At 41.2% G+C, this 27,625-nt stretch overlaps 2 protein-coding genes across 6 annotated transcripts in view; one reads left to right on the top strand and one right to left on the bottom strand.

The window, feature by feature from the left end:
• The window catches only part of FTCD (formimidoyltransferase cyclodeaminase), a 30,719-nt gene extending 10,134 nt beyond the window's left edge, over window positions 1-20,585 (top strand). For both annotated transcript variants that reach the window (XM_087886055.1, XM_087886048.1), the window contains 11 exons: window positions 123-302; window positions 497-634; window positions 3,172-3,303; window positions 4,007-4,068; window positions 5,365-5,494; window positions 7,452-7,613; window positions 7,852-7,895; window positions 8,714-8,852; window positions 9,023-9,118; window positions 10,465-10,557; window positions 19,165-20,585. In XM_087886055.1, the coding sequence (XP_087742181.1) occupies window positions 123-302; window positions 497-634; window positions 3,172-3,303; window positions 4,007-4,068; window positions 5,365-5,494; window positions 7,452-7,613; window positions 7,852-7,895; window positions 8,714-8,852; window positions 9,023-9,118; window positions 10,465-10,551 (1,170 nt within the window). In that variant the 3' untranslated portion in view covers window positions 10,552-10,557; window positions 19,165-20,585. The remainder of the gene's footprint in view (window positions 1-122; window positions 303-496; window positions 635-3,171; window positions 3,304-4,006; window positions 4,069-5,364; window positions 5,495-7,451; window positions 7,614-7,851; window positions 7,896-8,713; window positions 8,853-9,022; window positions 9,119-10,464; window positions 10,558-19,164) is intronic.
• Window positions 19,941-27,625, bottom strand: part of COL6A2 (collagen type VI alpha 2 chain) — a 56,710-nt gene continuing 49,025 nt past the window's right edge. For 2 of the 4 annotated variants that reach the window (XM_087886025.1, XM_087886031.1), the window contains exon 28: window positions 19,941-22,547. In XM_087886025.1, the coding sequence (XP_087742151.1) occupies window positions 21,940-22,547 (608 nt within the window). In that variant the 3' untranslated portion in view covers window positions 19,941-21,939. Of the gene's footprint in view, window positions 22,548-23,557; window positions 27,575-27,625 lie in introns of those variants that run through there. The other 2 variants (XM_087886037.1, XM_087886040.1) reach the window with 1 other exon arrangement.

Genomic DNA, 27,625 nt, shown 5'->3' with positions numbered 1-27,625 from the left:
ATCACTTCAGTATCAAATCATTTCCATAGAATGTTATTGCCCAGCAAATTATAAAATTTGGCAAAGAGCATGTTCATAGTATTAAAGTAAAAGCACTCTTTACTTTCACTCTTTCTTTCAAGCTAAAAAAGGCAGAATGGACTCCTGATTTTGGTCCTGCAACCTTTGTTCCAAGATGGGGAGCCACTGTAACAGGAGCACGAAAATTCCTCATTGCATACAACATCAACTTGCTGTGCACAAAGGAACTGGCACATCGGATAGCACTTAACATTCGGGAGCAGGGGCGTAGTAAGAACCAGGTATTCCAGGGAAGAGTGGCTTGTAGATCTTTCTATTCTGCATGCCAATAAAGTCTTAAAACAAGGCAAGGCAGACATCAGATTTGTGGGTCCTGTTTTTTTTTTTAAAAAAACATTAGTTCAACAAATTGGAATCTAGTACAAAAGGCTGAACTTATTTGCTTTTCAGAGTCTTCTCTGTTTCTCACTTACAGCCTGGGCGGTTGAAACAGGTGCAAGGCATGGGATGGTATTTGGATGAGGAAAACATTGCTCAAGTCTCTACAAATCTGTTGGATTTTGAAACCACTCCTCTTCATGTGGTCTATGAAGAAGTTTGCAAGGATGCCAAGGTAAGTGGCACAAAGATGATAAATTGAATGAACCTCAGATTGGGCTGAAGTGGAGCAAAATGCACTGGGTTTGGGGAACTCCCGTTACTTGAAATTCCAAGTAACGGCCCATATGAAATCAAAACTCCAAGGCAGGGTTACTCAAAGTCTAGATTTATTAGGCATGTCATATTGGCACAACTGGTGAAAACCCGACTCTGAAGTTCCCCGGGTTTTCCCCACTCAGTTCAAATCCAAAGTTCTTCCCCCCATCACTCACAACCATCACATACCCCAATCAGGTCTCTCTCCCCATCCCAGATGCCTTCCATCCACACTGTTGAGGGTAAAACTGCCCTCTGCAAAGTGGTGCAACAGACCAGACAGCGAATAGATACGTTGCTTAGCAAAACACACAGATACTCACAGACTCTGAACGTTTAAAGAAAAATAAACAGTCTTTACTTGTAGTAAAAAAAACAAACTTGGCTTCTCAAAACAAAGATAACACTTCTTCAAATAATCACGGTTCAACACAAAAACAAAGTTTGCTTACAATTCCAGTTCTCTTCAGTAACACAGACACAGTTCCTTTCAGCAGTTCAACCTTCTAATAGCAGGAGCAGAAGTGAATGAACTTCCTGCCTTCTTTTATGTCTGCTTAGCACAGCCAATTAGTCATCTTGTAGCAGTTAAAGTTACAGAACATAGTTTTCTATATATTACCTACCCAACCGTAGGATAAGCATCCAACACACACCACTGGTCCTCCCCGGTTCAAGCGAGCCGATAGTGGAGATGATGAGGTGAGAGCGAATTGGTTCTCTCCGACTGTCAGTTGGGCCCTCCCGCCCACCCCTGCGATATACCTACCTATATTCATTTGTTTTTAGCCCAGCTGATAAGCATGGCAGAGTGGATTGCCATGCTTCAGCTGTTCTGAAATTCAATGCACTTGTGCGAAGCGAACCAGTGCGCGAAGTTATGCAAAGCACGTCCGCAAAGTGAACTGGTGGTAACACTGGTTGAAACCCACCACTGATCCATGCCCCTCCAGGTACTGGTGAGAGTGTCCTTGGTTCCCAGAAGAAAGAACGTTATTTTGGCTACATAATAGCCAAATAGCCAATAGCTATCTCTACTCCCCCCTCCCTTTCCCACAGCTTCAGTCAGCCTCACTGTGGCAACCCTGAAGATGCTCAAAGATGGCTCCAGGGTTGACAATTGCTTTATTTTGTTGCCTTAACAAGGTTTGCACAATGCTGTAGAAGTTTCTGGATTCTGCAGCAAAACAAAGCAGATTGTCAACATGGTTACCATTTTGTCCTGCCCACTTATGGGTACGACAAAATGATGGTTGCCAGATGGCTTGTTTTGTTATCTTAAGAGGTCTGCACAGTGGTACAGACGCTTCTGAATGCTGCAGAAGCTTCTGCAGAGCTGCACAGTCCTTAAGGCAGCAAAATAAAGCAGTTTGTTCCTGGGCCACACAGTGGTGACCTGAATGCAGCTGCCATTTTGTGGGTAGGATAAACACTATGCAGCCGCACAAAGAAGCAACCCATTCCAGTGCTTGGAAAGCCTCAAAAGGTAAGTGAGGAGAAGAGTGTTTGGCCTAGTGGGGTGGGAATCAGACCTAAGACCTGGGGGGACAGGTAGGAATAGGAAAAGGTCTGTGGGACCCAAGGGAGGGTGCTCAGGGGTGGAGGAGACCTTGGGAAAGCTTCATTGAGAGAGCAGAAATGGGGAGGGGCGGGTTGTTAGTCGAGATGCTTCACCTCACTATGTCTATGATAAAGGGCAAGCTTCCCTATGGTCATATCTCAAGAATTATCAGGATATTTCAATGTATGTGGACTGTTCAAGAACCTTTGCCTGTATAGTATTTTAAGGGAAATTAGGCTATTCTTTCACGGCTTTACAGATTCTGGCCATGTGGCAGCTATTTCACTGCTGAGTTCATTTAGTTTTAGAATGTCTCTTGTCACTTAGAAAATAAAGGCATTTCCTTGATCTTTCTGAAAATTATATGGCTACAAAAACTGCTTCTCAGTATCCTTGTTATGGCATTTTACTCCCCATAATGAACAGGAGTCCCCAACTGGCACTGGGCCACACAAGCAAGCAAAGGCCCATTCGCCGGATGCAGGCAGCATGTGAAACAACACCCCCTCTAGTCTGTGGAAAAACCTTTCTCCACAGAACCGGTTCCTGGTGCCTAAAATCTATAAATCATCAATAGAAATTTTTAGATAATACTTGAAAAATGGCATTCAAAGGTATGCCAGTATGGCAATAATATGTAACAATGTTGAGGTAATGAAATATATTCCAATTGTTGTAAACTAGTGATGTTATTGGAGTGATGTATATAAATACAACAGCTAAAAATGAAAAACAGTTCTGGGTAGATCTGCTAGGAGGAATGTTCTGAGGTGATGCTGCTTACATTTTTGGTCATTTCCTGATGCAGATCTAATGCCTCAGCCTCTGTGGACATGGCTCCTGGGGCTTCTTGGACTGTAGGCTGACTATAAAATATCTGGTTTTATTTCTAGGATCTCAATCTGCCAGTGGTAGGATCTCAGCTAGTGGGACTGATTCCTAAAAAGGCCATGTTAGATGCGGCAGAATTTTATATCAAGAAAGAAAATATCTTCATCCTTGAGGAAGAACATAAAATTAGACTGGTAACTTTGGATATCCATTTATACCTTGGTTTTATATAACAGAAAAGTTTAAAAAACCCTAATGTGTCCTATAAAATGCATTACGTTGGATGTTCATTTCCTTTTCAAAAATAATTCAAACTGCAGTTAGTGGTTTTCCTTTAATTTCTCATGACAGATATTTCTAAGCTCTTAGTTTGAAGATACTTTTTATTCCTTAGTTATTATGTAACATACCTTTCTAGAGAATGGGATCCCACACTGTGGTAAATCACAATGTGGCTTGTTTGGTTTTATCATGTTGTGTAAATCTAGTCAATTGCGATTTATCTAGTACAGGTGTTGGCAACCAATGGCTCCGGAGCCGCATGTGGCTCTTTGACCCCTCTCCTGCGGCTCCCTGCCAACCAGGTCGTGCGACCTGCTCTCCGTCTCTCCGCCCTGAGACACTGGCCCAACCTGGCCGTGGCTGAAGCCAACCTCGCTAACACGAGAGATGACGGGGTGGGAATGGGATCCGGGAGGAGGGTACAATGGAAAGGGGAACAGGCCCACAGGTGATGAGCAAGCACAAGCCGTGGCAGTCATAGGTGTCCCGATACTTAGCAGTTTACATTACACTGCTCAGTGTAATGTAAACGGAAAAATAAGGTACAGAAGACCTTCATCTGTTTCAAATGCTAATTTCTATTTAATAATATGAATTTGTATTCTTGAATCTCAGGTAATTAATCGATTGGGCTTGGATTCTTTGTCTCCATTCAGTCCTAAGGAGCGCATAATTGAGTATGGATATTTTCATTTTCTCACAGTTGGTTGTATGGTGATAGTGTATGCCTGAAGACTTTGGCTGGATGGGTGATATATGGATTTCTAATTGAAGTCATATATTGTATATAGATAGGTCTTAACCTATGGAGCCAGAGATAAAAGTTGCCATTTGGAGAAACAAACATTGTCTGCTACTTCTTAACTTTTTCATAAGAAGGGTCAAGTTTCGAAAAAGCATGTTGTGTATCTTAAGCACAAATTAAAAGATGCAAATAATTTAATTTCCAGTTTATAATTATGCAAATGTGTTGCATTTGTTTAAGATTTAATTAAATAATTACTTAATTTAATTAAGTACTATTTAATTCACATGACACTATCATCCCAAGAGATCTGCTTTTGCTTGGGAAATTCAAAACCATATTCCAAGTGAGCAAATTTTTTATATTTTTCTGGCTCAAATAATGTCTTCTTACTCTGGATCATTTCCTCATCCAAAAACCTTTATTCCTATATCCGGCAGAGAGATGTCTGAGTACAGTCCTTTCTTGACTTCACTTTGTTTTTAATCAGCAGCATTTTATAATACCAACAGAAGAGAATATTTGTACATCAGGGTTGAATTGTGGGATCCAGGGGTGAAATGCTACCAGTTCGCACTGGTTCGGGCAAACCGGTAGTAATAAAAGCTACCGATTCAGGCTAACTGGTAGTAAAAAAAAATAGCTATCGGTTAATCTGAACCGGTATTTCTGATGATCAGCTGTGCTGTGCAATTTATATTCACTAGAAAGCAGGAAATCCTGCTTTCTAGTGAGTATAAATTGCGTGGCCCAGCTGTTCTCCCCCTCACTGTTCTACTTATCTTCTTAAGTCTCCTTTTTCTACATGAAGTGCGCATTTGGTGTGCACTGCGTATGTGTGCATGCGCAGCGTGCATTTAATGTGCATTGTGCATGTGTGCGCTGCGTGCGTTTGGTGTGAAATGTGGATGGGCGCTCACAGCGTGCATTTGGCGCACACTGTGCAAGCATGCGCACAGAGCGCGTTTGGCATGCACTGCGCATGTGCAGGCTGCGAACTGGTGGCAAACCACAGAGGATTTCACCACTGGTGGGATCCTTGGTGTTCTCTAACTTGATGGTTTTCTTGCAGGCATTTCTTTGCCAGACTAGGTGCACTGATTATGTTACCTAGTCTGGTAATGAAATATCTGCAAGAAACCCCCCAAACTCAGAGAACACCAAGGGCTGCACAGCATTTTATAGTTTGTGAAAGTGATTTTTTTCAAATGCTTTTTACCTTCGGAAGGGACATGGTGGAGGATGACAGAGAAAAAGGCTGTCTAGTGTCTTTGTCTCTTCACACCTTTGTGCAGAAAGTTGGTGCAAGATCAGCTGCTCCTGGAGGAGGATCAGTATCAGCAGCAATATCATCTCTGGTATGTAGCTATTTCGATACCCCATTTTAAAACTACTATCCTAAATAGTGATTCCACACAGGACTTTTCCTGTAATGCTGATATACAGTAATGCTGAGCTTCACCAGCAAGATTTGAAATTTGAAAATAAATTGCTCTCAGCCGATGCTGAATGCAAACTTTTCCTGTTTTTGATAATCCCTGGAAATACGTATTCTGTATTTTTGGTTGAGTGTAGCTAAAAGGTTCCTTCTTGATCTGCCAGCCAAATGACATTGAAATCAGCACTTGAGGAAATATCAATTATACTGTAATTATGCTTATGCTCTTCCTTCAGATTTTTTTTACTTTACAGATCTGTGAAGGTAATAATAAAGTTACTTTTCATCATCATTTTAACTGTGAACTGTTGTTAAATGCTGCAGTCGCTAAATGAGAACTACACATAGTTCAAAATAATATAGATATCCAAAAATATTAACTAATGTCTCAAAATCAGATTGTTACGTGCAATTACTTCTTCCCAGAACATCACTACATCACAGTTTTAGAACAAGATGTTTTAATTATTATTTTCCAACTGTACATTCATTCTTTTTCCATACAAAGCTATGAGGTTCAGTAAATCATATATATATACTCTGTGTGTGTGTGTGTGTGTGTGTGTGTGTGTATGCATATATGTGTGTGTGTGTGTGTGTGTGTGTGTGTGTGTGTGTGTTTTTCCTCTAGCCACGTTTTCCTATGTAACCAAGATTTTTCTGCAGCCCTAGCTCAGTAGAATCACATCCACTCGATTCTGGGCTTTTTTTTCTTTCTGGCAGCCAGCAAGTTCTGGTGCCAGGTGAGAGACTTATATAGATCTATTTCTGGCTCGTTAGCCATCATCAGTAAGCCACACCCACATCTCATGTATCCTTCCTGTAAAGGTACAGTATCTATTTTCTTACTTCTTCATAGGATTTATACAGGTTTCAAAAAAGAAATGTGGCCTTGCTCTTCCAAATTTTAAACTGTATTCTAGAACAAGCTGTTTGACAGCAGAATGTTGCTATCGGAAGGAGCTGGCCTAGCTAGAGAGCTCCATATGGTACAGGAACACAAAAGAGGAACACAACCTGAAAAGCAAATTATAAAATAAAGCTTGACAAAAATACAGAACTCTTCACGGAAAATAATGCCCAATAATTTTACCATTAGCTTTTGTGAGAATACTTTTCATGTTGGAGATGTCTATAGTAAGAAAAGTATAATTACATGTGCAAACATCGAATAGACTAAAGACAAAGGAAGAATTTGATGTACCTACAAATTGCTGGAAGAATAAAATCTGACCTCAGAAATGAGGGACATTAAGAAAATGACAGAATTTGAAATTCTTATCGAAAATCAAGATCACCTATATATATAACCTTCTAATTAGTTCTGATACAGGGACAGAACAAATGAAAGCATTTATGTTAAATTGGGTGCAAAACTTCAAAGACATTGTCTCAATACAACAATGGGAAGACTTATTGAAGAAGCTATGATTTGAGAGAAAACTATGTAAAAAAATTTATAGATGGTATACAACTAAGTCAATAATGGCAAAAAGCAATCAAATTATATGGTAATCAGAGCTGGAAATGCCACAAGAAAGAAGAAACATTCTGCTATATGTGGTGGACATGCAAAGCTTTGGAAAGACACAACACCATTCAGAGGATCAGGGGTGGATTGGGGAGGGTGTACCAGGATGCAAGAGGGTTCAAGGGTTGGGGAAGGTGCCCAGAGTGAACAAGTGTTAGATAAGGAAATCTCCCCCCCTTCTCCTTCTTCCCCTCCCCTGCAAACAGTTTTGCTCCCCAGTATTTTGGTGTAACATAAAAAGTCCCTGCTGCCTGGTGATTGGTGAAATTAGGAAAGTGTAGACATCTTGCTTTTTTTCCCTCCTGTGTGACAAAGGCATTTCAGAACATCAGGTCTCTCCTTCTAGGGAGCAGCACTTGGTTGCATGGTGGGATTAATGACATATGGAAAGCGTCAATTTGAGGACCTGGACCCAGTTATGAGGCAACTCATACCCCCGTTTCATCAGGCCATGAATCAACTAATTGCTATAGTAGATAGGGACTCCTTGGCATTCAGCAGCTACATGGTGAGTGAAGCGTTCATACTTTTAGCAACTCTGTATTTTGTGCATCTTGTACCTTTGGATAGGAAGAATGTTGGGGAGTTTTTTGCTTTTTGCTTGATGAAGGCTGTATTTTTGGGGAAAAGTGGAGTGCATATGAAAGGTAAAGTGAAAATAAGTTCTGGGAATCTATTTTACAGCCTCACCCTCCATTCATGTTCCCTAAAATAATAGCCTAAATATGTGTTTGTGTTCTCTACAGGATGCTATGAAACTTCCTAAGCAGACCCCTGAGGAGAAAGAGAGGTATTACTGGGCCTTTTGTTCACATGAAACTACAGTATTTGCTTTCATAGCAGTTCAGAAGTTGCTCAAAATGTTCCAAGATGTACATTTTGATGAAATTCTATGGTTACTTGATAAAGGTTCTTAGTACATCTCCTAAGTGATTTGTGAGTGACTGAATCTTAGTTCACCTCATAAATCCATTTTAAAGTTGTTTAAAAACCCTGTTTAAGGTACAGCAGGACAGTGAGTGCAACATTTGGCCAATGAACTGCCTGCAGATCAGCTGACCAGCAGAGAAATGCAAGGTGCTCCTTCATTTCCTTCTCTCTCCATATCCAAGATTGCTGACTTTCCTGTGGATGGAAGTAGAAATGGGTTTTGTTCCCTGGGGCTGATGAGAAGAAGCAAAAAGTCTTAGGCTTCCTCCTTCCTGCCCAAGTTCAGGCTGCTTTAGGAAATGATGCAAATGATTATCTTGGAGTGGAGAAAGCTCCATGCTGTGTCCACTATTGAATATTGTAACCAATGTGATCTTTGAAGACAAAACTTTTTCTATCTTACTCTAAGTGTCAGACTGCCCTTTATTAAATTCTGTAAAGAAATTCTCAGTGGGTGACAATGAACCTGGGTCTATTATTACACTACACTATGGCTTTCCTTAGACAGCGGGCAATCTATTTTTTTCTCTTTGTATTGAATACATTTACATTTGAAAAGTACATGGTAAAAATAGTCTGGTAGTTTTTAATCTGTTTTTATTGCAAGATAGATGCTTTCCCTGGGTTGGGATTGTTCTCCCAGATTTATTTCATTGTTTTCTTATTCCCTGTCTGCAGGCGTACAGCAGCCATGCAGCTAGGCCTGAAGAATGCTGTTGATGTCCCTTTCTCCTTGGCAGAAAAAATTAACTCTTTATGGCCTTTTTTGAAAGAAATTGCACAGCATGGAAACATAGCCTGCAGATCAGATATTCAGGTATTTGTGCTGCCCAGTCTGAGGACAGAGCTGATCTTCACTTGTGCAACTAATTATTTCATTGAGTGAACTCTGGTTACAAATTGGTTGAGACCATAGTTGACTGCATGAAGTTGGTAGGTTCCATTCCCCTTGGTCACGGGCATCTCTTCTCCTATTACTGATTTTAGGTGGCAGCTAAAGCTTTAGAAGCAGGTGTGTTTGGGGCCTATTTCAATGTCATCACCAACTTGAAAGATATAACAGATGAAGATTTTACACAAAAGGTAGGAATTGTTCACATTTGCTTAGAACTATGGACAATTTAGCATTAGTTTGTATTCTTAAAAAAGGCTGAAACAGCTCTCAGCTATGTTAAGATTGGTTGAGATTATTTGAATTCTGTGTAGTGTTAGTTGGACTGGAGGGCTGGTGATTTCCTTGCTTTTTTGTTTTTTTGCATTTTTCTCTAAGATAACAGACACTTGACAGAAGGTGTTTCCTAGATGACTTAGTTCTGGAGTGTCAAACACATCATCACAGAGGCATCATGTGATGTATCATGACTTTCCCCCCCTTCAGTAAACCAGGCATGGGCGTGGGCAGTGTGTGATGCATCTGGCCCGCGGGCCGCGAATTTGACAGCCTTGACTTAGATGATGGCATTTTTTAAGTCAAGGGTTTCAACCACAGTTTCACAGTTAAGGAAAGTCTAAGAGATAACATATGATACAGGTTTTAGACAGATGCCAACCAGATCTAGCAGAAATTGTCCCCTCTCTCAATCTTAGTTTCATGCTTAGAATTTATTTTTAATTGTGCCTCACTTAGTTCAAATATGAATGAATGCTTCACCACAATGACTCAAGAAATTCACTGAACATCCTCCTCATGATAAAGACCTCACTTCCCTTAGAGCACTGTTTCTCTACTTTGGCAACTTTAAGATGTGTGGACTTCAACTTCCATAATTCTTCAACCAGCATTCCTGGCTGAGGCATTCTGGGAGTTGAAGTCCACATATCTTAAAGTTGCCAAAGTTAGGAAATAGTGCCTTAAACTAGAGCTACTTGTCAGGGATTTCCCAATTTTAGCTGGTCTTTTGAGTCAAAATAGTTTTAAAAGGAAAAGCTCCCACCTCACATTGTTATTGTCTCATGTCTCCTTCCTCATCCTCCCACATTTTTTTCTGCCTGTTATTTTGCTGTATTGCTTCACGCTAATTGGGATCTACACGTTGTGCTTGAGTCACATTTTATGCACGGTAATCACTATGGTAGCTGATCTACATTCCATTCTGAGAATCTTATCTTCCTTTGTTTATTTTGCTATATTAATATATTTATGCTATAGTTTTTGTAAAATCTTATCATATAGTATTACACAGTTTGAAATCAATCCAGGAAAAAATCCTTTCCTTACTGTATCTGGCAACTGAGTTGTAGCATCCTCACATAATGTGTCCAAATAGGATAATTACAGCCTCACTATGCAAAATACCACTCCTTCATGAGTAATTCAGGACTAAAGTAAGTAATTCTCTTTCTCTCTGTCTCTGTCTCTTCTCTGTCTCTCTCTGTTTCTCTCTCTCTCCCCCTCCCTCCCTCCCTCTCCCTCTCCCTTTCTTTTGCAGATGCACAGGAATATTTCATACTTCTTGGAGGAAGCCCAAAAGAATACGACAGTTATTCTAGATCATCTGGACAAGCGGGCAACATGAAATATGGTATCTACAACCATTTGGTTAAACATAAAATTCTTATCTATAATACTGTTCAGCTACATTCAGACAGATTTAACACTTTTGAGAAAAAGAAAAAATATATAACTTACTTTCTAGCCTATACGTATGAATTTTGTTACAAATCCAGAGTTTTCTAGTGTGACTAAAAGGGATCTCTTTTTGCTTCCTGTTATCCCATCTTAATAATCATGATAGCAATATAAAGCAAGTTTTCAGTGACCCATCAATGTTCAAAAGTCTTCGGTAGAAAGCTTTAAATCTAGAAAATATGAGCTATGTAGCATAGGGGGGTAGAGCCGAGGACTTTGTACAGTATCTGCATGACAAAATCACTCAGCTTTGGGAAGATTTGGATTCTGACTGGGTAGGTTCAGGGGGGATGACTGGGGCAGGTCTTGAGAATGTTATCTGGGATGAGTTTGATCCTGTGACTCCTGATGACGTGGACAGGATTCTGGATAGACTGAATGCGACCACGTGTTTGTTGGACCCGTGTCCGTCCTGGTTAGTGCTGGCTTCCCAGGAGGTGACGCGAGGCTGGCTCCAGGGGATTATAAATGCTTCATTGGGTGAGGGTGACTTCCCCGCCGCCTTGAAAGAGGCGGTGGTGAAGCCTCTCCTCAAGAAGCCTTTCCTGGACCCGGCAGTGTTGTCGAATTATCGTCCGGTCTCCAACCTTCACTTTGTGGTGAAGGTTGTTGAGAGTGTGGTTGTGCGACAGCTCCCCCAGCACCTGGATGAAACGGTGTATCTGGATCCGTTCCAGTCGGGCTTCAGGCCTGGGTACAGCACGGAAACGGCATTGGTCGTGTTGGTGGATGATCTCTGGAGGGCTCGGGACAGGGGTTGCTCCTCTGTCCTGGTCCTATTAGATCTCTCAGTGGCTTTTGATACCATCGACCATGGTATCATGCTGCACCGGTTGGAAGAGTTAGGGGTGGGAGGCTCCGTGTTGCAGTGGTTCTCCTCCTTTCTCTCCGACCGGTCACAGTCTGTGTTGGCAGGGGGGCAGAGGTCGACCCCGAGGCGCCTCATATGTGGGGTGCCACAAGGGTCGGTCCTCTCGCCCCTTCTGTTCAACATTTATGTAAAGCCGCTGGGTGAGATCATCCGTGGTTTCAGGGTGAAGTACTACCAGTACGCTGACGATACTCAGCTGTACATCTCCACCCCTGGACCACCCCAACGATGCCCTTGAAGTGATGTCCTGGTGCCTGGAGGCCGTGCGGATCTGGATGGGAAGGAACAGGCTCAGGCTCAACCCGTCCAACATTGGCTATGAGGGTTTTTTGCATCCTAATACATGCATCAATGCTTAGATATATATACTATTGTGCAGTGGTGGGATTCTACCAGTTTGCACCGGTTCGGTAGAACCGGTTGTTTAGTAGTTAAGCAATTCGGAGAATTGGTTGTTATAAGAAATCTCCTTTTGTTTTTTTCCAATTTATTTATTTATTTATTTATTTATTTATTTATTTATTTATTTATTTATTGCGATTTATATGCCGCCTTTCTCCCTAGGGACTCAAGGCGGCTTACAAAATGACAACTTCAATACAAATCACAATACAATACCAAATTAAAATCAGTAACCCAATTAAAAAACGATTTAAAATTATACCAGTGTACCCCCAAACGGATCAGTTTAATTGGCGGAAGAGCCACGTCTTCAGCTCACGACGGAAGGAAAGAAGGTCGGGGGCTGTCCTGAGCTCAGTGGGCAATCCATTCCAGAGGGTCGGGGCTCCCACAGAGAACGCCCTCCCCCTGGGGGTCGTCAGCTGACATTGTTTGGCCGACGGCACCCTGAGGAGGCCGACTCTGTGAGAGTGCACAGGACGATGGGAGAACGGCTGGAGATGGTCCTGCAAGTACCCTGGGCCTAAGCCATGAAGGGCTTTATAGGTGAGCACCAGCACCTTGAAACGTATCCGGAGTGCCACCGGTAGCCAGTGCAGCTCACGCAGGAGAGGTGTTACACGGGAGTATCTAGACGCCCCCGTAACTACCCGCGCGGCTGCATTTTGGACTAGCTGAAGCCTCCGGACACATCCCAAGGGCAGCCCCATGTAGAGGGTGTTACAGTAGTCCAACCTAGAGGTAACAAGGGCGTGAGTGACCATGGCGAGGGCATCCCGGTCTAGGAACGGGCGCAACTGGCACACAAGATGGACCTGTGCGAAGGCCCCCCTGGTTATGGCCGTCAGATGGTCATCTAAAGACAGCCGAGAATCCAGGAGGACACCCAAGTTGCGGACCCTATCGGAGGGAGCAAGGGTTTCACCTCCGATCATTAAGAATGGAACCTCCAGATCCCGGGATGCCGGCATCCACAGCCACTTGGAAGGGTTGAGTCTAAGCCTGTTCCTCCCCATCCAAACACGCACCGCTTCCAGGCAGTGGGACATCACGGAAAGGGCATCCCTAGGGTGGTCAGGGGTGGAGATGTAAAGCTGGGTATCATCAGTATATTGATGATACCTCACCCCAAAACCATGGATGATCTCACCCAGCGGTTTCATATAGATATTAAAGAGCAGAGGAGAGAGAACCGAGCCCTGAGGCACCCCACAAGTGAGAGGCCTCCGGGAGGATCCCTGACCCCCTGCCCAAACAGACTGCAGACGGCCCGAGAGATAGGAGGAGAACCACTGTAAAATGGTGCCTCCTAACCCTATCCCCCTGAGCCGCTGCAGCAGGATACCATGGTCGATGGTATCGAACGCCGCTGAGAGGTCAAGAAGGACCAGGATGGAGGAGCAACCCCCATCCCTGGCCCGCCAGAGATCAGTTACTAGGGCGACCAATGCCGTTTCCGTGCTGTGGCCACGCCTGAAACCAGATTGGTAAGGATCCAGGTAGTCAGTTTCCTCCAGGAATTGAGGGAATTGCTGTGCCACCACGGACTCAACAACCTTCGCTAAAAAGCGAAGGTTGGAGACTGGACGGTAGTTGTTAAGTACGTCAGGATCCAGGTTAGGCTTCTTAAGGAGGGGTCGAACCACCGCCTCTTTAAGCGCAGCGGGAAAGACCCCTTCCTTTAGTGAAGCGTTGACAATAGCCTGGATCCAGTCTCCAGTCACCTCCCTGGTTGCCGAAACAAGCCAGGAGGAACAAGGGTCCAGTAAACAAGTGGAAGACCCCAGCCTACCCATAATCCTGTCCATGTCATCCAATGAAACAGGCTCAAACTCAACCCAGATGTCTCCACCGAGACTAGGCCCTGTCACCTCAACGGACTCTGTCCAGTCGGAGTCCAACCCGGTCCGAATCTGAGTGATTTTATCTTGCAGAAACTGTGCAAAGTCCTCAGCACGGCCCTGTAAGGGGTCCTCCCTCGCTCCCTGATTAAGGAGGGAGCGGGTCACTCTAAACAGGGCTGCTGGGCGATTTTCTGCAGATGCAATGAGAGTGGCGAAATAGTTACATTTCGCCACTTCCATCGCCACAAGATAAGACCTAATATGGGTTCTTAGTTGTGTTCGATCGGACTCAGATCGGGAGGATCTCCAACCACCCTCCAGGCGTCTTTTCCGACGCTTCATTTCCCTGAGCTCCGCGGTAAACCAAGGAGCCGCCCGGGATCTGCGTCGGATCAGAGGCCGCAAAGGCGCGATTTGATCCAAGGCCCCCACCGCAGCCTGTTCCCAGGCCGTGACAAGGGTCTCAGATGAATCGTGGGCTAAGGAGGCGGGAAATGACCCAAGCTCCATCAGGAAACTTTCGGGTTCCATCAGGCGCCTGGGGCAGAACCATCTTACTGGTTCCGCACCCCTGCGACGGGGGATGGCGGAGGAAAAGTCGAGTCTAAGGAGGGAATGATCGGTTCATGACAGAGGGTCAATAGATAGAGTCCCCTCCCCACGATCATTTATCCACTGTCCAGAGAGAAAAATAAGGTCGAGTGTGTGTCCTCCAATATGAGCTGGGCCCTGTACAATCTGAGTCAGGTCCATGGCCGTCATGGAGGTCATGAACTCCCGCACCAACTCAGATGACTCACCGGCTTTACAGGATTAACCCTTTACAGGGTTAATCCTGTAAGGAATTAATGTTTCCTAGCCTAATCTTTATTGCCCTCCTTACAGAAACTGCCTCTCCGTTAACCCTTTTTACATTCTTGGCAGTACACCTAGATTTACAGTTGCTTCCAGTTCCGGAGCTTCTCGGAGGTTTTTTTTTTTTTTGCTTGACTTTCTTAAAGGGGAAGCAACCCTTTTTACACTGCTTTTTACACTGCTGTTGGGAGGAAATACTCCCCTGTTGGAGTTTTTCCAGCCAAGGTGCAATGATCAGCACTTTGAAGAGATAATTGAATAATGAAGCAGAAGCTTTTAATGACACGGAACCAAGATGAGTGATAATTTTCCCTATTCAGCTTTGTTTGGAAGGAAAAATGTTAATCTCTGCTCAGGGGTGTGTTCTAATATTTTTTACTACCGGTTCTGTGGGCATGGCTTATTTTGTGGGCATGGTTTGATGGTCATGTGACAATTCTTTAGGATTTAGCAGAGGTGCTGGTCTACCAGGCTTTTAACTGCTTGCAGAGCTGTACCGGTCTACCCATTTCTTTTTGGAGGCACTGGTCTACCCATTTGTTTCTGGAGGCACCGGTCTACTCATTTGTTTTTTGAGCACGCTGGTCTACCACCACACTGCCTTTTAACACCAATCAGCTATAGGGCGGCCCTTTGAAGCCCCGCGGCAAGAGTTTAAACAGTTTTTTTCCTTCTAGCCGATCAGCTGGGACTCAGGAGGCAGCGAATAGATTGGGGGCGGGGCCAAAGAAAAGATAAGAATAATGCAGGGGGAGGGCTGGAGGGCCCAGCTCCTGAACAAAGAGAACTGGTTCAGTGACGTCATATCATCACCGCTACCGGCTCGGCCGAACCGGGCCGATCCAGGAGGAACCCACCACTGTCTCTGTTCCTGAAAAGAAGCAGCTTCAGAAATCTGAGTAGTTCCTGTGTCTATTTGTTCTGGTAATTGGTTTAACAAGCAACAGCTACTGTGTTTCCTCCTTTGCTTCATTCTGGGGAGCTTAAATGACCTCTCTGCTAAAGGGTTTCACTTTATGAGCAAGAGTTGGCTGCTGATAGTTATCATTGCATTTTAACTATTTTAATTCCTCAAGGTGCTCTGCCACCCTGCTTGATTTGTAACTCCAGTTTGCAGGTATTTCTAATCTAATGATTGGTATTTAGGGCAGCTTTTTGCAAGCAAAGAAGCTTTTTGCATTTTTGTACAGATAATCCTTGATTTACAACAGTTACAATGGCACTGAAAAAAGTGACTTATGACCGTTTTTCACACTTACGACCATTGCAGCAAACTGTCATTAGGGCAAAGAAGCGATGCCACATGACCACCTGGCCATGCCCACCCGGTCACATGAAGCACTGCAGTTGTGAAATGAGCAACACGGTTATTAAGAATGCTGCAATGGGCATAAATGATGAGGGTCATAAGTGTGAGGACCGGTCAAAAGTGCAAGGACCTGTCAGAAATTACTTTTTTCAGCCCTCTGGGTAGTCCCTATGTGCATAGTGACTACTCAAAGGGCTGAAAAAGTTATTTTTGACCTATCCTCGCACTTTTGACTGGTACTTGCATTTAAGACTGTCCTCACATTTTATGTTTTGCACCCTATCTTGTTACCATGGCGAAGAGAAACAGTTATGAAATTAGTGACACGGTTGTTAAGAATGCTGCAACAGACATAAATGTGAGGATGGTCATAAGTGTGAGGACCAGTCAAAAGTGCGAGGACCGGTCAGAAATGACTTTTTTCAGCCCTCTGAGTAGTCCCTATGCCCTAAGCCTCTTCTTGAAAGCTCCAGTGATGAAGCTCCCACAGCCTCTGAAGGCAAGCTGTTCCATTGGTTAATTGTTCTCACTGTCAAAAAAATTCTCCTTATTTCTAGGTTGAATATCTCCTTGTTCAGTTCCATCCATTATTCCTTGTCTGGCCTTCAGATGCTTTGGAAAATAGGTTGACCCTCTCCTCTCTGTGGCAGCCCCTCAAATACTGCTATCATGTCTCCCCTACTCCTTCTCTTCATTGGACTAGCCATGCCCAGTTCCATGCAACTGTTCATTTTATGTTTTAGCCTCCACTCCCTTAATCATTTTGGTTGCTCTTCTCTGCACTCTTTCTAGAGTATCTTTTTTATAGTGTGGTGACCAAAACTGGAGTATTGTAGGTGTGGTCTTACTAAGGCTTTATAGAGTGGTATTAGTACCTCACTTGATCTTGATTGTATCCCTCTGTTAATGTAATTTAGGATTGCATTGGCTTTTTTGGCTGCAGTTGCACACTATTGGCTTGTATTTAATTGGTTGTCCACTAAGACTCCAAGATCCCTCTCAGAGTTACTGGTATTAAGCCTGGTTTCACCCAGTCTATATATAGTGTAATTTCTGTTTTTCTTGCCTAAGTGTAAGATTTACTTTTCTCTACATTGAATTTCACTTTGTTAGATAGGGCCCAGTATTCATGTCTGTCAAGATCCATCTATCATTTAGGGTGTTGGCTATTCCTCCCAATTTAGTAACATCCACACATTTGGTAAGTTCCCATTCTATTCCCTCATCTAAGTCATTTATGAATTTATTGAAGAGTACTGGGCCTAAGATGGAACCTTGTGATACCCCACTACTTCCTTCCTTCCATGTAGATGTAGTACCATTAAGGACTACTCATTGAGCACGGTTTGTCAGCCAGTTACAAATCCATCTGATGGTGATACTATAAATCCCACATTTTTCTAGCTTACCAAGAAGTAAGTCTACTTTGTCAAATGCCTTGCTGAAGTCTAAGTATATTATGTCCACAGTATTTCGCTGGTTTACTAATTTAGTCATTATGTTGAAGAATGAAATAAGATTGGTTTGGATAATCTATTTTTAACAAATCCATGCTGAATTTCTAATTACTTTACTCGTTTCTAGATGTTGGCAGATCTGTTTTTTTATTATCTTTTCCAATATCTTCCTGGATACTGATGTTAGGCTGATTGGTCTGTAGTTTCCTGGGTCTGTTTTTTCCCTTTTTTGAAGATGGGAACCACATCAGCTCTTTTCCAATCCTCTGGTAGTTCCCTGATGCTCCAGGGTTTTTGAAAGATGTGGTACAGTGGTTCTGAGATGACATCTGCCAGCTCCTTTAGAACTTGGATATAATCCATGAGGACCCAGTGATTTGTATTAATCAAGATCAGAGAGATGTTCTCTTACTATTTTTTTTTTGCTTATTTTAACTTTTAAACACAAATTTAAATTTAAAACACAAATCCTGCAACCATTCTACATATGTTTTAGTCTCCAGGCCTTTAATCATCTTAGTTGTTCTTCTTTGCACTTTTTCCAAAGTCTCAACATCTTTTTTGTGTGGTGACCAAAATTGGATGCAGTATTCCAGGTGTGACCTTACTAAGGTTTTGTAAGCAGTACTTTCACGTGATTTTGATTCTATGCTTGTTTATATAACCCAGGATTTTATTAGCTTTTTTGGCTGCTGCTGCATACTGCTGATTCATGTTTAAGTGATCATCCCCTAGGATTCCAAGTCCTTCTCACAGTTACTGTTTTTGAGCCAGGTTTTGCCTAATCTGTACTTGTACCTTTGGTTTTTCCTGCCCAAGTATAAAACCTTGCTTTTCTCCACATTAAATTTTACATTGTTGGATAGGGCCCAGTGTTCAAGTCTGTCAAGATCTTTTTGGATCCTGAGCTTATCTTCTGGGGTGTTGGCTATTCCTGCCAGCTTAGTGTCATCTGCAAATTTGATGAGTTCCCCTTCTATTCCCTCATCTAAGTCATTTATGAAAATATTGAAGAATATTGGGCCTAAGATGGAACTTTGTGGTACCCCACTGCTTCCTTCCTTCCATATAGATGTAGTACCAGTGAGGACTACTCATTGAGTAAGTTACAAATCCATCTACTGGTGATGCTGTCTATCCCACATTTTTCTATCTTACCAAGAAGTAGATTGTGGTCTTTGTCAAATGCCTTGCTGAAGGGTAGGTCGTTTTCTTGACTGAAAAAAATAATCTACTGTTCCAATTGATTTTTTTAAACTGATTGAAATCCCTTTTAAAGAAGATCAGCAACTAAAAAGGGCTCAGTATCTACACGTTTATATTGCTGGCAGGAATGCCAGGTGGAATGCCATGATCACAGCCCATTCCTCCTGCTGCTGGACCACAAACTGGACCATACCCTGGACCAGGAATGCAACCATGCCCAGGTCCTGGTTATCCTGGCCAGCCTGTTCCTCCATATGGATTTCCTGGGCCAGTGGGGGATCCTCTCCAGAGTCCACATCATCATGGATCGCATCCACCATCTGGTTTACCTGGAATGTTCCCTGGAGGGCCTGGATGTTACTCTCCTGCACCACCTCCAGGCTCTCATCCTCCTGCAAGTCATTCCGGACATCACAAAAAGAATAAGCATTATAAGTATTATAATGGAAACCATAGGAAGAAACAAATAGAAATGAAACAGTTAATACAGAAGTTAAATAAATAAGAAAAATAGATGTGAAATATCAACAAGATTTAATCTTTTTTTTTCTTTCAGCATAGTGGCAGTTCCAGCAGCAGCTCAGATTCAGACTGAAGAACTTTCACCCCAGCATGAGTACAGCTCTTCACGAATTCCAATCAATCAAAAATATTTTAAAATTCTTCCATCCTTTTTACTGTACATTCTTATGCCCATGAATCATAAAACATGTAAGTTAGCTTATCCCAACTTGGTGAACTCTAAATGTGTTGAACTTCAATGTAAGTTCTCCATCCAGCAGAGCTTTTGAATTAAAGGCAACATCTAGATTCACTACAGTGAAGAAGCCTGATATGATATATTGTTAAATTTATAACAATTTCTGGAAGAAATACTAATGAAAAATATTTTTTGTATCAGCTATTCGGTTTATCATTTATAGATTGAATTATTAAGAGACTATCATTAAATCCAAAGGTATAGACTAGATGTCCAAGTCTAAAAATTTAGATAACTAAATAAAGTGGAAGTAGTAATATATTTCCATATTTTTCTCATAATATCAATGGAACACGTTCATATAGTAACCAGGAACTGAGCTGCACTTGAGGGAACCATTGTACAAGCGCGAAGACTGTAGTATAGCATTTTGTGTCAATTTTAAAAAAGCTTGGAATTTAATAGGAAATTATGAATTAGAACTTATATTGCATAAACATTTTCTTTATATTCTTTTTTGATTTTTAATTCTAATAATTAAGAAAATAATAAAACAAGCATATATGGTAAAAGAGCTATATTGGTTCTTCCAACTCTAAATTGCTACAAAATGAATGACATTAATATTAAGATATTATGAAAAAAGATTTTATTTACCAGGAGTGCAATTTTGGCTCAAGTAAGGATGTTATTCCAGAAACAGTGTGTCAGGAATACATTGACATTGGGTATTCATTGCTTATCAATTAGTATGGCTTTGCACAGTGGCCCTTTGGATAGTTCACACTATATTTCAGAGAAAGTATAATCTTTCATTTATGAAAGAATGAGATTATTAGCAATTAGAAATAAAACCAAAGATATATTTTCACTAGAAGATTGAAAGTATAAAAAAGGCTCTGTAGTGCGGAACAAAAAAACAAAAACAAAACCCAAACAAACTACAAATTATTTGGAGTAGAAGTGTGCAAACCAGTAAAATGTTCTCCATGTTAATAAGGCAGAATTCTGAATTATAACCATGTTTATAAAATCATATTTTTGGTTTCATATGTTCATAATTTATGGAATTTTTATATTCATCATCTTTGTTATGTAACACTTCAATTACCCTTCCCCCATCTCTTTAAAAATGTAGTCATACCTTCTTTCATTTTTTTCATGTAAATTTGCAGGCTTTAAAAAAATTGATTGTTATGCAATTTCCTGGATTGGGGAAAGCAAATTGATAGAACTGTTTATTCTAATGAAGACCTAATAAAAGCAGAATGCTTAAATACAGTTCCAATAGACTCCTTTATGCACACAGTAGTACACTTTAAATTGGAATTCAGTTCAATAGTGCTTATCATCATTATTGTGAAAAAAATAAAAATGGTCTGCCAAGTCAAGTCAGGGAAATTCCAGATTTATACATGGAACATTGAAAGCTGATGGCACTTGGCTTCAATTAAATGTAGCAGGAAATCCAGAAGAGAATCCAGCAGAATCTCTTTACATTATACTGATGTCCATTTTCAGTGAAAGACTCCTTCTTTGGGAGTAGAACAGTACTGACACAGGAAGACTGGATGCCATATCTTATAAGTACAAGTAATCCTCCACTTACAATCAGTCGCTTAGTTACGACAGATCGCCCAAAAGTGACTTACAACCCAGTTTCAAAGTTCAATCTCACCCCCTTCCCTGGTGCTTGACAACCAGTGTGCATTTATGGCTATTTGTAGTACTCTGCAATTTATGTTTTTGCCAGAAATGGGCTTTACTTCCAGTTTCCATCAAAAACTGCCTCATGGAGAATGAAGAGTTTGCTTAAAGACCATGGCACTCACTTTATGACTGCTGTATTCACTTAATGACTGCCATAAAAGGTAGTAAAATGGGTGGGTCACATAGTGAGTTGCTTTACAACCATCATGGCTTATGACTGTAATTGCCAGGCTCAATTACAGTCATAAGTTCATGACTACCTGTATAGAACAACGTTTCTTTTCCTAGATCTTTCCAAGATGAAATAGCTACAGAGATCTTTGTGAAGTCCATTTATTACATGCATCATGATACAGGGGGAACCATCCAATGTTGCAACCCTGAAGCAAGTACATGGAAAGAAAGCAAGGAAGACTAGGTGTTTACTAATGGAATAGGCCAAGTGCAAGACTCAGTACTGATAAAAATATTTCCTGTTATTGTTTCAACTGCAAAGTATCTCCTTGAAAACAGAGGAAATATTAGGATCAGAATCAAGGCACAATGGAATTACCCGTCTACCAGTAAATGGATGAGTGGGAAATAATGGGAGAGGAGGGTTAAGATGGATCCTTGGGGCAGCTGGAGATGATAGTTCTTTATGTTGAATGCACGGTTTCTCTATTCAGCACCAAAAGTATTACAATATAAAGATCTTAAACAATGTTTTAAAGCGTGACAAATGATACTGTGGTATTCTGTAGCCTCCTATTATTTTGTTTTTAATTAGCACCATAAACATTATTTGAAACAAGCCTACCAATTTGCAATATAAAAATAAATTCCCCTGAAAATTTGTGCCTGCTACCTTCTGGCAGCATACTTTTGCTAAAAAACATGTAACAATATAGGAGCTTAAAAGCTTTGGTGTCTACCTCACAACTAACAGATCCACCTAACAAATCTATCAAAGAAGTCAGGCTGGGAGAGACTTAGGTAATCCTTCTCCCGGAAAATGGCTGACCGGTCTCCTAGACTGATTTTCAGCAGGACATCCATATCCACATCACTGCCTAGGGCCACGGCTGTGGGCATAACATTCTGCTTCTTCATGGAATCAATAGCCTCTTCCAGGTTTTTGTTGCCTGTAATACCATCTGTAATGAAGACAAAGGACAGCTCCGCATTACGCCGAGCTGCCTTCTGCCTGTCTTGTGTGTTGATGACAAGGTTGTTGACAGCATATATGATGGCAGACCCAATGTTGGAAGAGGAGTCCATATATTTGATCTTGGTTAAACGATCTGTGATGTCAGTAATATTGTATGTCAATGGGAAAACTATGTCATGTTCGTCCTCATTTCCATATTGTAGTAGGGCAATGCGTGCATTCATGTCGTCACTGTCGCTTCTGGCCAGGGTAAGATGCTCAGCCACTGCTTCTATAAAACCATGGGCCCTGCGAAAGTTCTGGCTGCCAATTCTTTCAGAACCATCCAGGAGGAAGACAATGTCAACTGGACGCTGTGTGCACTGGGCGACAGAAAGCTCTATGAGTAGGGAAAGAAAAAAAAACCCAATCAGGACTTTAGAATACATAACTCAAAAAGCTGGGGAAAGGATTTCATTCCATTCTGAGATTCTAAGATTGGAGATCAGGTGGGGGAATGTTTACTCTTTTCTCATCTTCTTCCCCCTATAACATAAACCCATTTCTATAATTTCATAGGGACACTGAGACTTTAAACTCTGAGAATGGCAGAGTTTATAAATCAAGTGCTGTGTGGAGTGGAAATCCATGCACCAAAAAGAAAAGTACAAATAGAAAAAAGAAGTTGTACAGTTTAAAAATTGTATTTCTTTGGGTTGGACCCTGTGCCCCTAGCCCCTTAGTAGTCAGGGTTTTAACTGAAGAACATTTTGACCAGTATATTTGTGCTAAAAGTTGGTATTATTAAGGCATGGAATATATAAAACAATTCAAGTAGTAAAAATACTTAATTTTGATTAATTTTGTGGTGTGCAGCATTTATCTTAAAAAGCATTTAAAATAGAGGCGGCAGGAAGACAGATGTAAATACCACTCAGCCATTAACTTCTTCACCAAAAAACTCTGAACTCCCCTGGGTTTAAAGAGTAAAACATAGGAAAGGGGCATTGTTTAAGAGGGTGGTGACTATATTTTCCAAATGTTTCTTTAGTGCAAAGAATTTTGAGAAATTTTGCAAGTTTCTCAAATAAGAAAGGGATGTATTGGGAGAGCACTACAGATAGTCCTTGTTTGTTGACTGTTTGCAGTTACAATGGTAATGAAAAAGTAACCTTGAGACCAATTCTCACATTTATGATCTTCACAGGTCCATAAAGCAGAGGAAAACTGAAGGCAGATCATAAGCATAGTCACAGTTTCACTTAGTGACTACTTTAGTTAATGGCTGTGTTGCTGGTCCCAGTTTGGTTTCTAAACAAGGATTATCTTTACTTGGAATAAGGCCTAAGCCTAGCTAGATTTTTGTTTGAAAACATATAGTAAAGTTACAATAAATAATACTCTATTAGCCAAGGTTTGCACTTTTTATTGAGATTTCATTTCTTGCTTTCACATATGAAAGCACATTACACATATTGCTATTGACATGATTAGCAAAAATGACAATAACAAAAACAGAAAATGTATTCATAAACCATTTTATGGAGAATAAAACTTTTACTGGCTAAATAAATTAATTGCAAACTTTTACCCAAAATAAAAGCATTTTTGTACACCAATGTCTCATTGGGAAGAGCACTGTAAAAAGTCTCTAAATCTTTCATTTGTTTTCTGTTACAGCACAACTAAAACAGATTTACACAAGGGATAGGGAGCTTTGCTGAGGTTCCTTATCACTGGCCATGAATTGCCAAAAATGAAATAACAAGAAACAATTTCCATTAACTCTGTTTCAAATTATTTCTAAGGTTATGTAAAGATGTGATTGAAGCCTATGTTAGGGAAGTAAACAGAATAAAACCAGTGCATAACTGTACATGCAATATGACAGACTGGCCAGGCAAGTTCCTGAGCATGAACACTAGTTTCTGAGTGGAATTTTCTTCAGATTGAGCCAGTTTATAAGGAGTGTATCAAATTTAACCAATTGATGTAAACGATGGACAAAAGTTTACAAATTAATTAGATTATATACTTCTCCCTATACATTTTTTCTCAATTATTACTATTTCTATGGATGCCAGGAAACATTAGTAGGCATTGTCTGTACCAGCAAATTTATGCCAAAAGAGGGGTTCTATTGTTTTAGTGTATTTTATTGTTCAACTTCCTGGATGATACTGTGCCAAGTCTTTCTTTAAAGTCACTTTTGGCCTCCTTACCCATTACTCCCTGGCATTATTGCACATGTTGATTTGTAGCCTTTTCTGTTTTGACCTGCTGACTGAGTCAGGTGTTATTCGAAAAATGCAGGTTCAGAGGTAAAAGGGAAAGCCTATAACACATCTATCTCTAGGCTTTCCCCCCAAATAAGTGTTAATTCATATTCTTTTCCTTGTATGTTTTGGTCCACTTATACAGGTTTCTTAAAACTTGCCACCTGTGTTTATAAGACTAGCAAGCAATGAGAAATGCTATTAGCATAACATAAAATGTTAAAAGAGGAAGGATAACTGGGAGACAATAAGAAACTGAGCAAATAAAAAACAGAAAGATTGCATTAATATAGATTTTGTTTTAGCTTCACCATCCTACATTTCATGCCTTGAAACTAGAATCCAATCAATTCCAATTATCTTTGCTATGGTCTTTGACAAATCCAGACAATAAACAAGGTCATTATATCAGTAGATGTTCTGGTGGACCACCACTAAATTACAAGCCAGAGTGTACAATTAATTAATAAAATAGCTTGTCTCTTGGAATTGTGGATCCTCCATCACTGGAGGTTTTCAAGAATAGACTGGACAACTATTTGACTGCTTTTGTGTAAGGTTCCTACCTTGAGCAGGGTGTTGGACTAGAAGACCTTCGAGGTCCTTTCCAGCCCCATGATTCTATGTACCTTACACTATTGTTGAGAGCTGTGAGGGTTTTCTGAGTATAGTAACAGCTTTTCATGCCATATGGGAACAGTCTTTTGACGTGAGAAAGAAAACTCCAGAGCCAGAGGTTTAACTTAGTATCTCTGAGTCTCTCAGATAATCTACAATATATGGCAGGTGTCAGCAGCTATATAGACTGCCTCCAGCATGCTACTGGGGGCCCTATATTTCTGGAATTTCTCAGAAAGGCAGCGTCAGGCTTGGTGTGAAACTGCTTGCTATTTAATATAAAATGTTTTAATTTTGGGTCCCTAGCCTTACTTATTCTTAGCACAATTTTTCTAACATGCTTAGAATAACTTCAGATAGTCCTTGACTTACGACCACAATTGAGTCTAGAATTATGGTAATAAGTCATGACGGTTATTAAGTACGGCTGGTGATCTAGGTGGAGCATGTGGTACACTGCAGCACCTCCCAGGTCACACATGGCCTGCTCCAGGGATTCCAGGGATTCCCTCAAACCAAGGGAGCCCTTGCATAGTTTCCATTCCTGCTGGGTCACACACACTCTTGGGCTTCTTCCCCTCCATCATGCCTCACTCCTTATTTTTTCCAAAAATTACCTTTGGGAAAGAGAAGCACCTGATCTGCTTCATGGCCTTCCTATATAGACCTGCATGGTGCTGTCCAGAAGCAGGTGCCATTTTGGTAATGACTGTAATTCTTGGGTCATTTGTGGATGCCCCCAAAATGGTACCTGTTTCTGAGACAGCCTCTGTATAGAAAGGCTGCACAGTGGACCAGACGTTTCTTTTTCTCAAATCTTTGGAAAAGGAAAGTGAAGCAAGGCAGTAGGATGGAGTAGGCCCAAGGGTGTGGGACCCAGGGGGCAGGATGCAATCCCAGGTCCAACAAGTAATGGAAACCACTGTATGGGATTACCTACCAAAGCTCTTAGAAGTAAAAGAAAGAGTCAGACAGATAGCCATTTACAGATAATTAGTTGGCAGAAGAAGGGACACAAGATATTCACCAGTTCTTAAAAAGCAGTTAGGGTTAGACACATGAAGGTCATGCCATGGTTTCACTAGAGAAAGAGACACATATCAAACACTTAGAAACACTCCATATAGCAATTTAATTGTAAACATCATATTCTAAATATTATTTGGGAAGTCAAAGGGCAGAATGTTGTCATTCTTCTTAATTTGGATTTTTCAGAGTAAGGATGTTAAATGTTTTCTGGAGGGGAGCCACCATTGGTCTGCATTCCAAATATAGCAAGCATTTCATATACCATATTAATTAAAATATAAGTGGCCCTTGCTTAACTTTGTAATTGGGACTGTTTTACACTTACAACCACATCATTTAGCAATGGTAATTGGGACTAGCAGTTCTATTGCTAAGCAATGTGGTTGTTAAGCATGACATCACATGACTGTGCCAATTTATGATGGCAGTTGCAACTACCCCAATTGCTGTTGTTAGGCAAATCCTGCACAGTTGCAACATTCCGTTGTCACTTGATTGCCATTTGCAATCTCCTGTCAGCTTTTCCATTGACTTTGCTTTTTGGAAACTGACAGTGAAGGTCACACATTGAGAACTCATGACTATGGGATGTTGTGACATCATAATTGTGAACCAGTTGCCAAATACCTGAATCACAATCATGTGGCTGTGGGGAACACTATAATGGTTGCAACTACAAGAATCTGTTGTAAAACCCTTTGTGGTCATTCAGTGTGGACAACCTCTAAAAATTAACTTCCTTACTCTCTAGCCATCTCTTTAATGCTTTCCCTGCTTCTTACCAGTTGGTAACAATCTTTTGGGACTGACAACAAGATTCTTGCAGGAATTTGTGTGTGTGTGTGTGTGTGTGTGTGTGTGTGTGTGTGAACCATGATCTTAGAATCTCTGCTTTAGCAAATATGCCAATCTCTCAGCCCAGACAAGTTTTATTAAAGGATTACTCTCTCCTGCCTTCTGTGTGTCTTTGTTTGGAGATGCAGTGACTGGAAACATTTCTTGGCCAGGACCAGGGCGCTGGTTATTAAGTAAAGCTGCATGTAAGCCTTAGCCACACCAGAGCAGACATTTGAGAACATTCCTATTCTAGAAGCTTCTTTGTTATAATCTGGAATTAATAAAAAGTAAAGGAGAAATCCTTCAGCTAAAAGGGCTATCCTTTTAAATATCTTTAAGTTCTGTAGGCCAAACCGTAAATTTATTTTTGTCTTAGAGGCAAAATAATAATTTCAGCAAAGTCCTATTACAGTCTCTGGATCCCCCACAATTTCTCTGTGCACCATTTTAAAAGTATCAATGAACAAGTCCATCCACTCCTGCCGCTCATGTCCAGTGGCAAACTTGGCTTTTTCGGCGGTATAGGCCAAGGTGGCCACCAGTTGGGTATACATGCTGGGGTCCTGGATCTCCCTCGTGGAGTTCAGGAACTGGGCGATCATAGGTTTGGTGCTGGGCAAAGTTATCTCGACCTCCATAGGGCGGAAAGTAATTGGGTACCTCCCATCTGCAAGTGAGTGTCAAAAGAATATTTTCAGGGCTATGCTCTGATTTCGGA

Source organism: Pantherophis guttatus, chromosome 1 (assembly GCF_059756535.1).
Source record: "Pantherophis guttatus breed Tessera chromosome 1, ASM5975653v1, whole genome shotgun sequence".
In the NCBI taxonomy this organism is placed as follows: Eukaryota; Metazoa; Chordata; class Lepidosauria; order Squamata; family Colubridae; genus Pantherophis; species Pantherophis guttatus.
The sequence above is the reverse complement of the archived record's forward strand: the minus strand, read 5'-3'. Positions and strand labels throughout refer to the sequence as shown.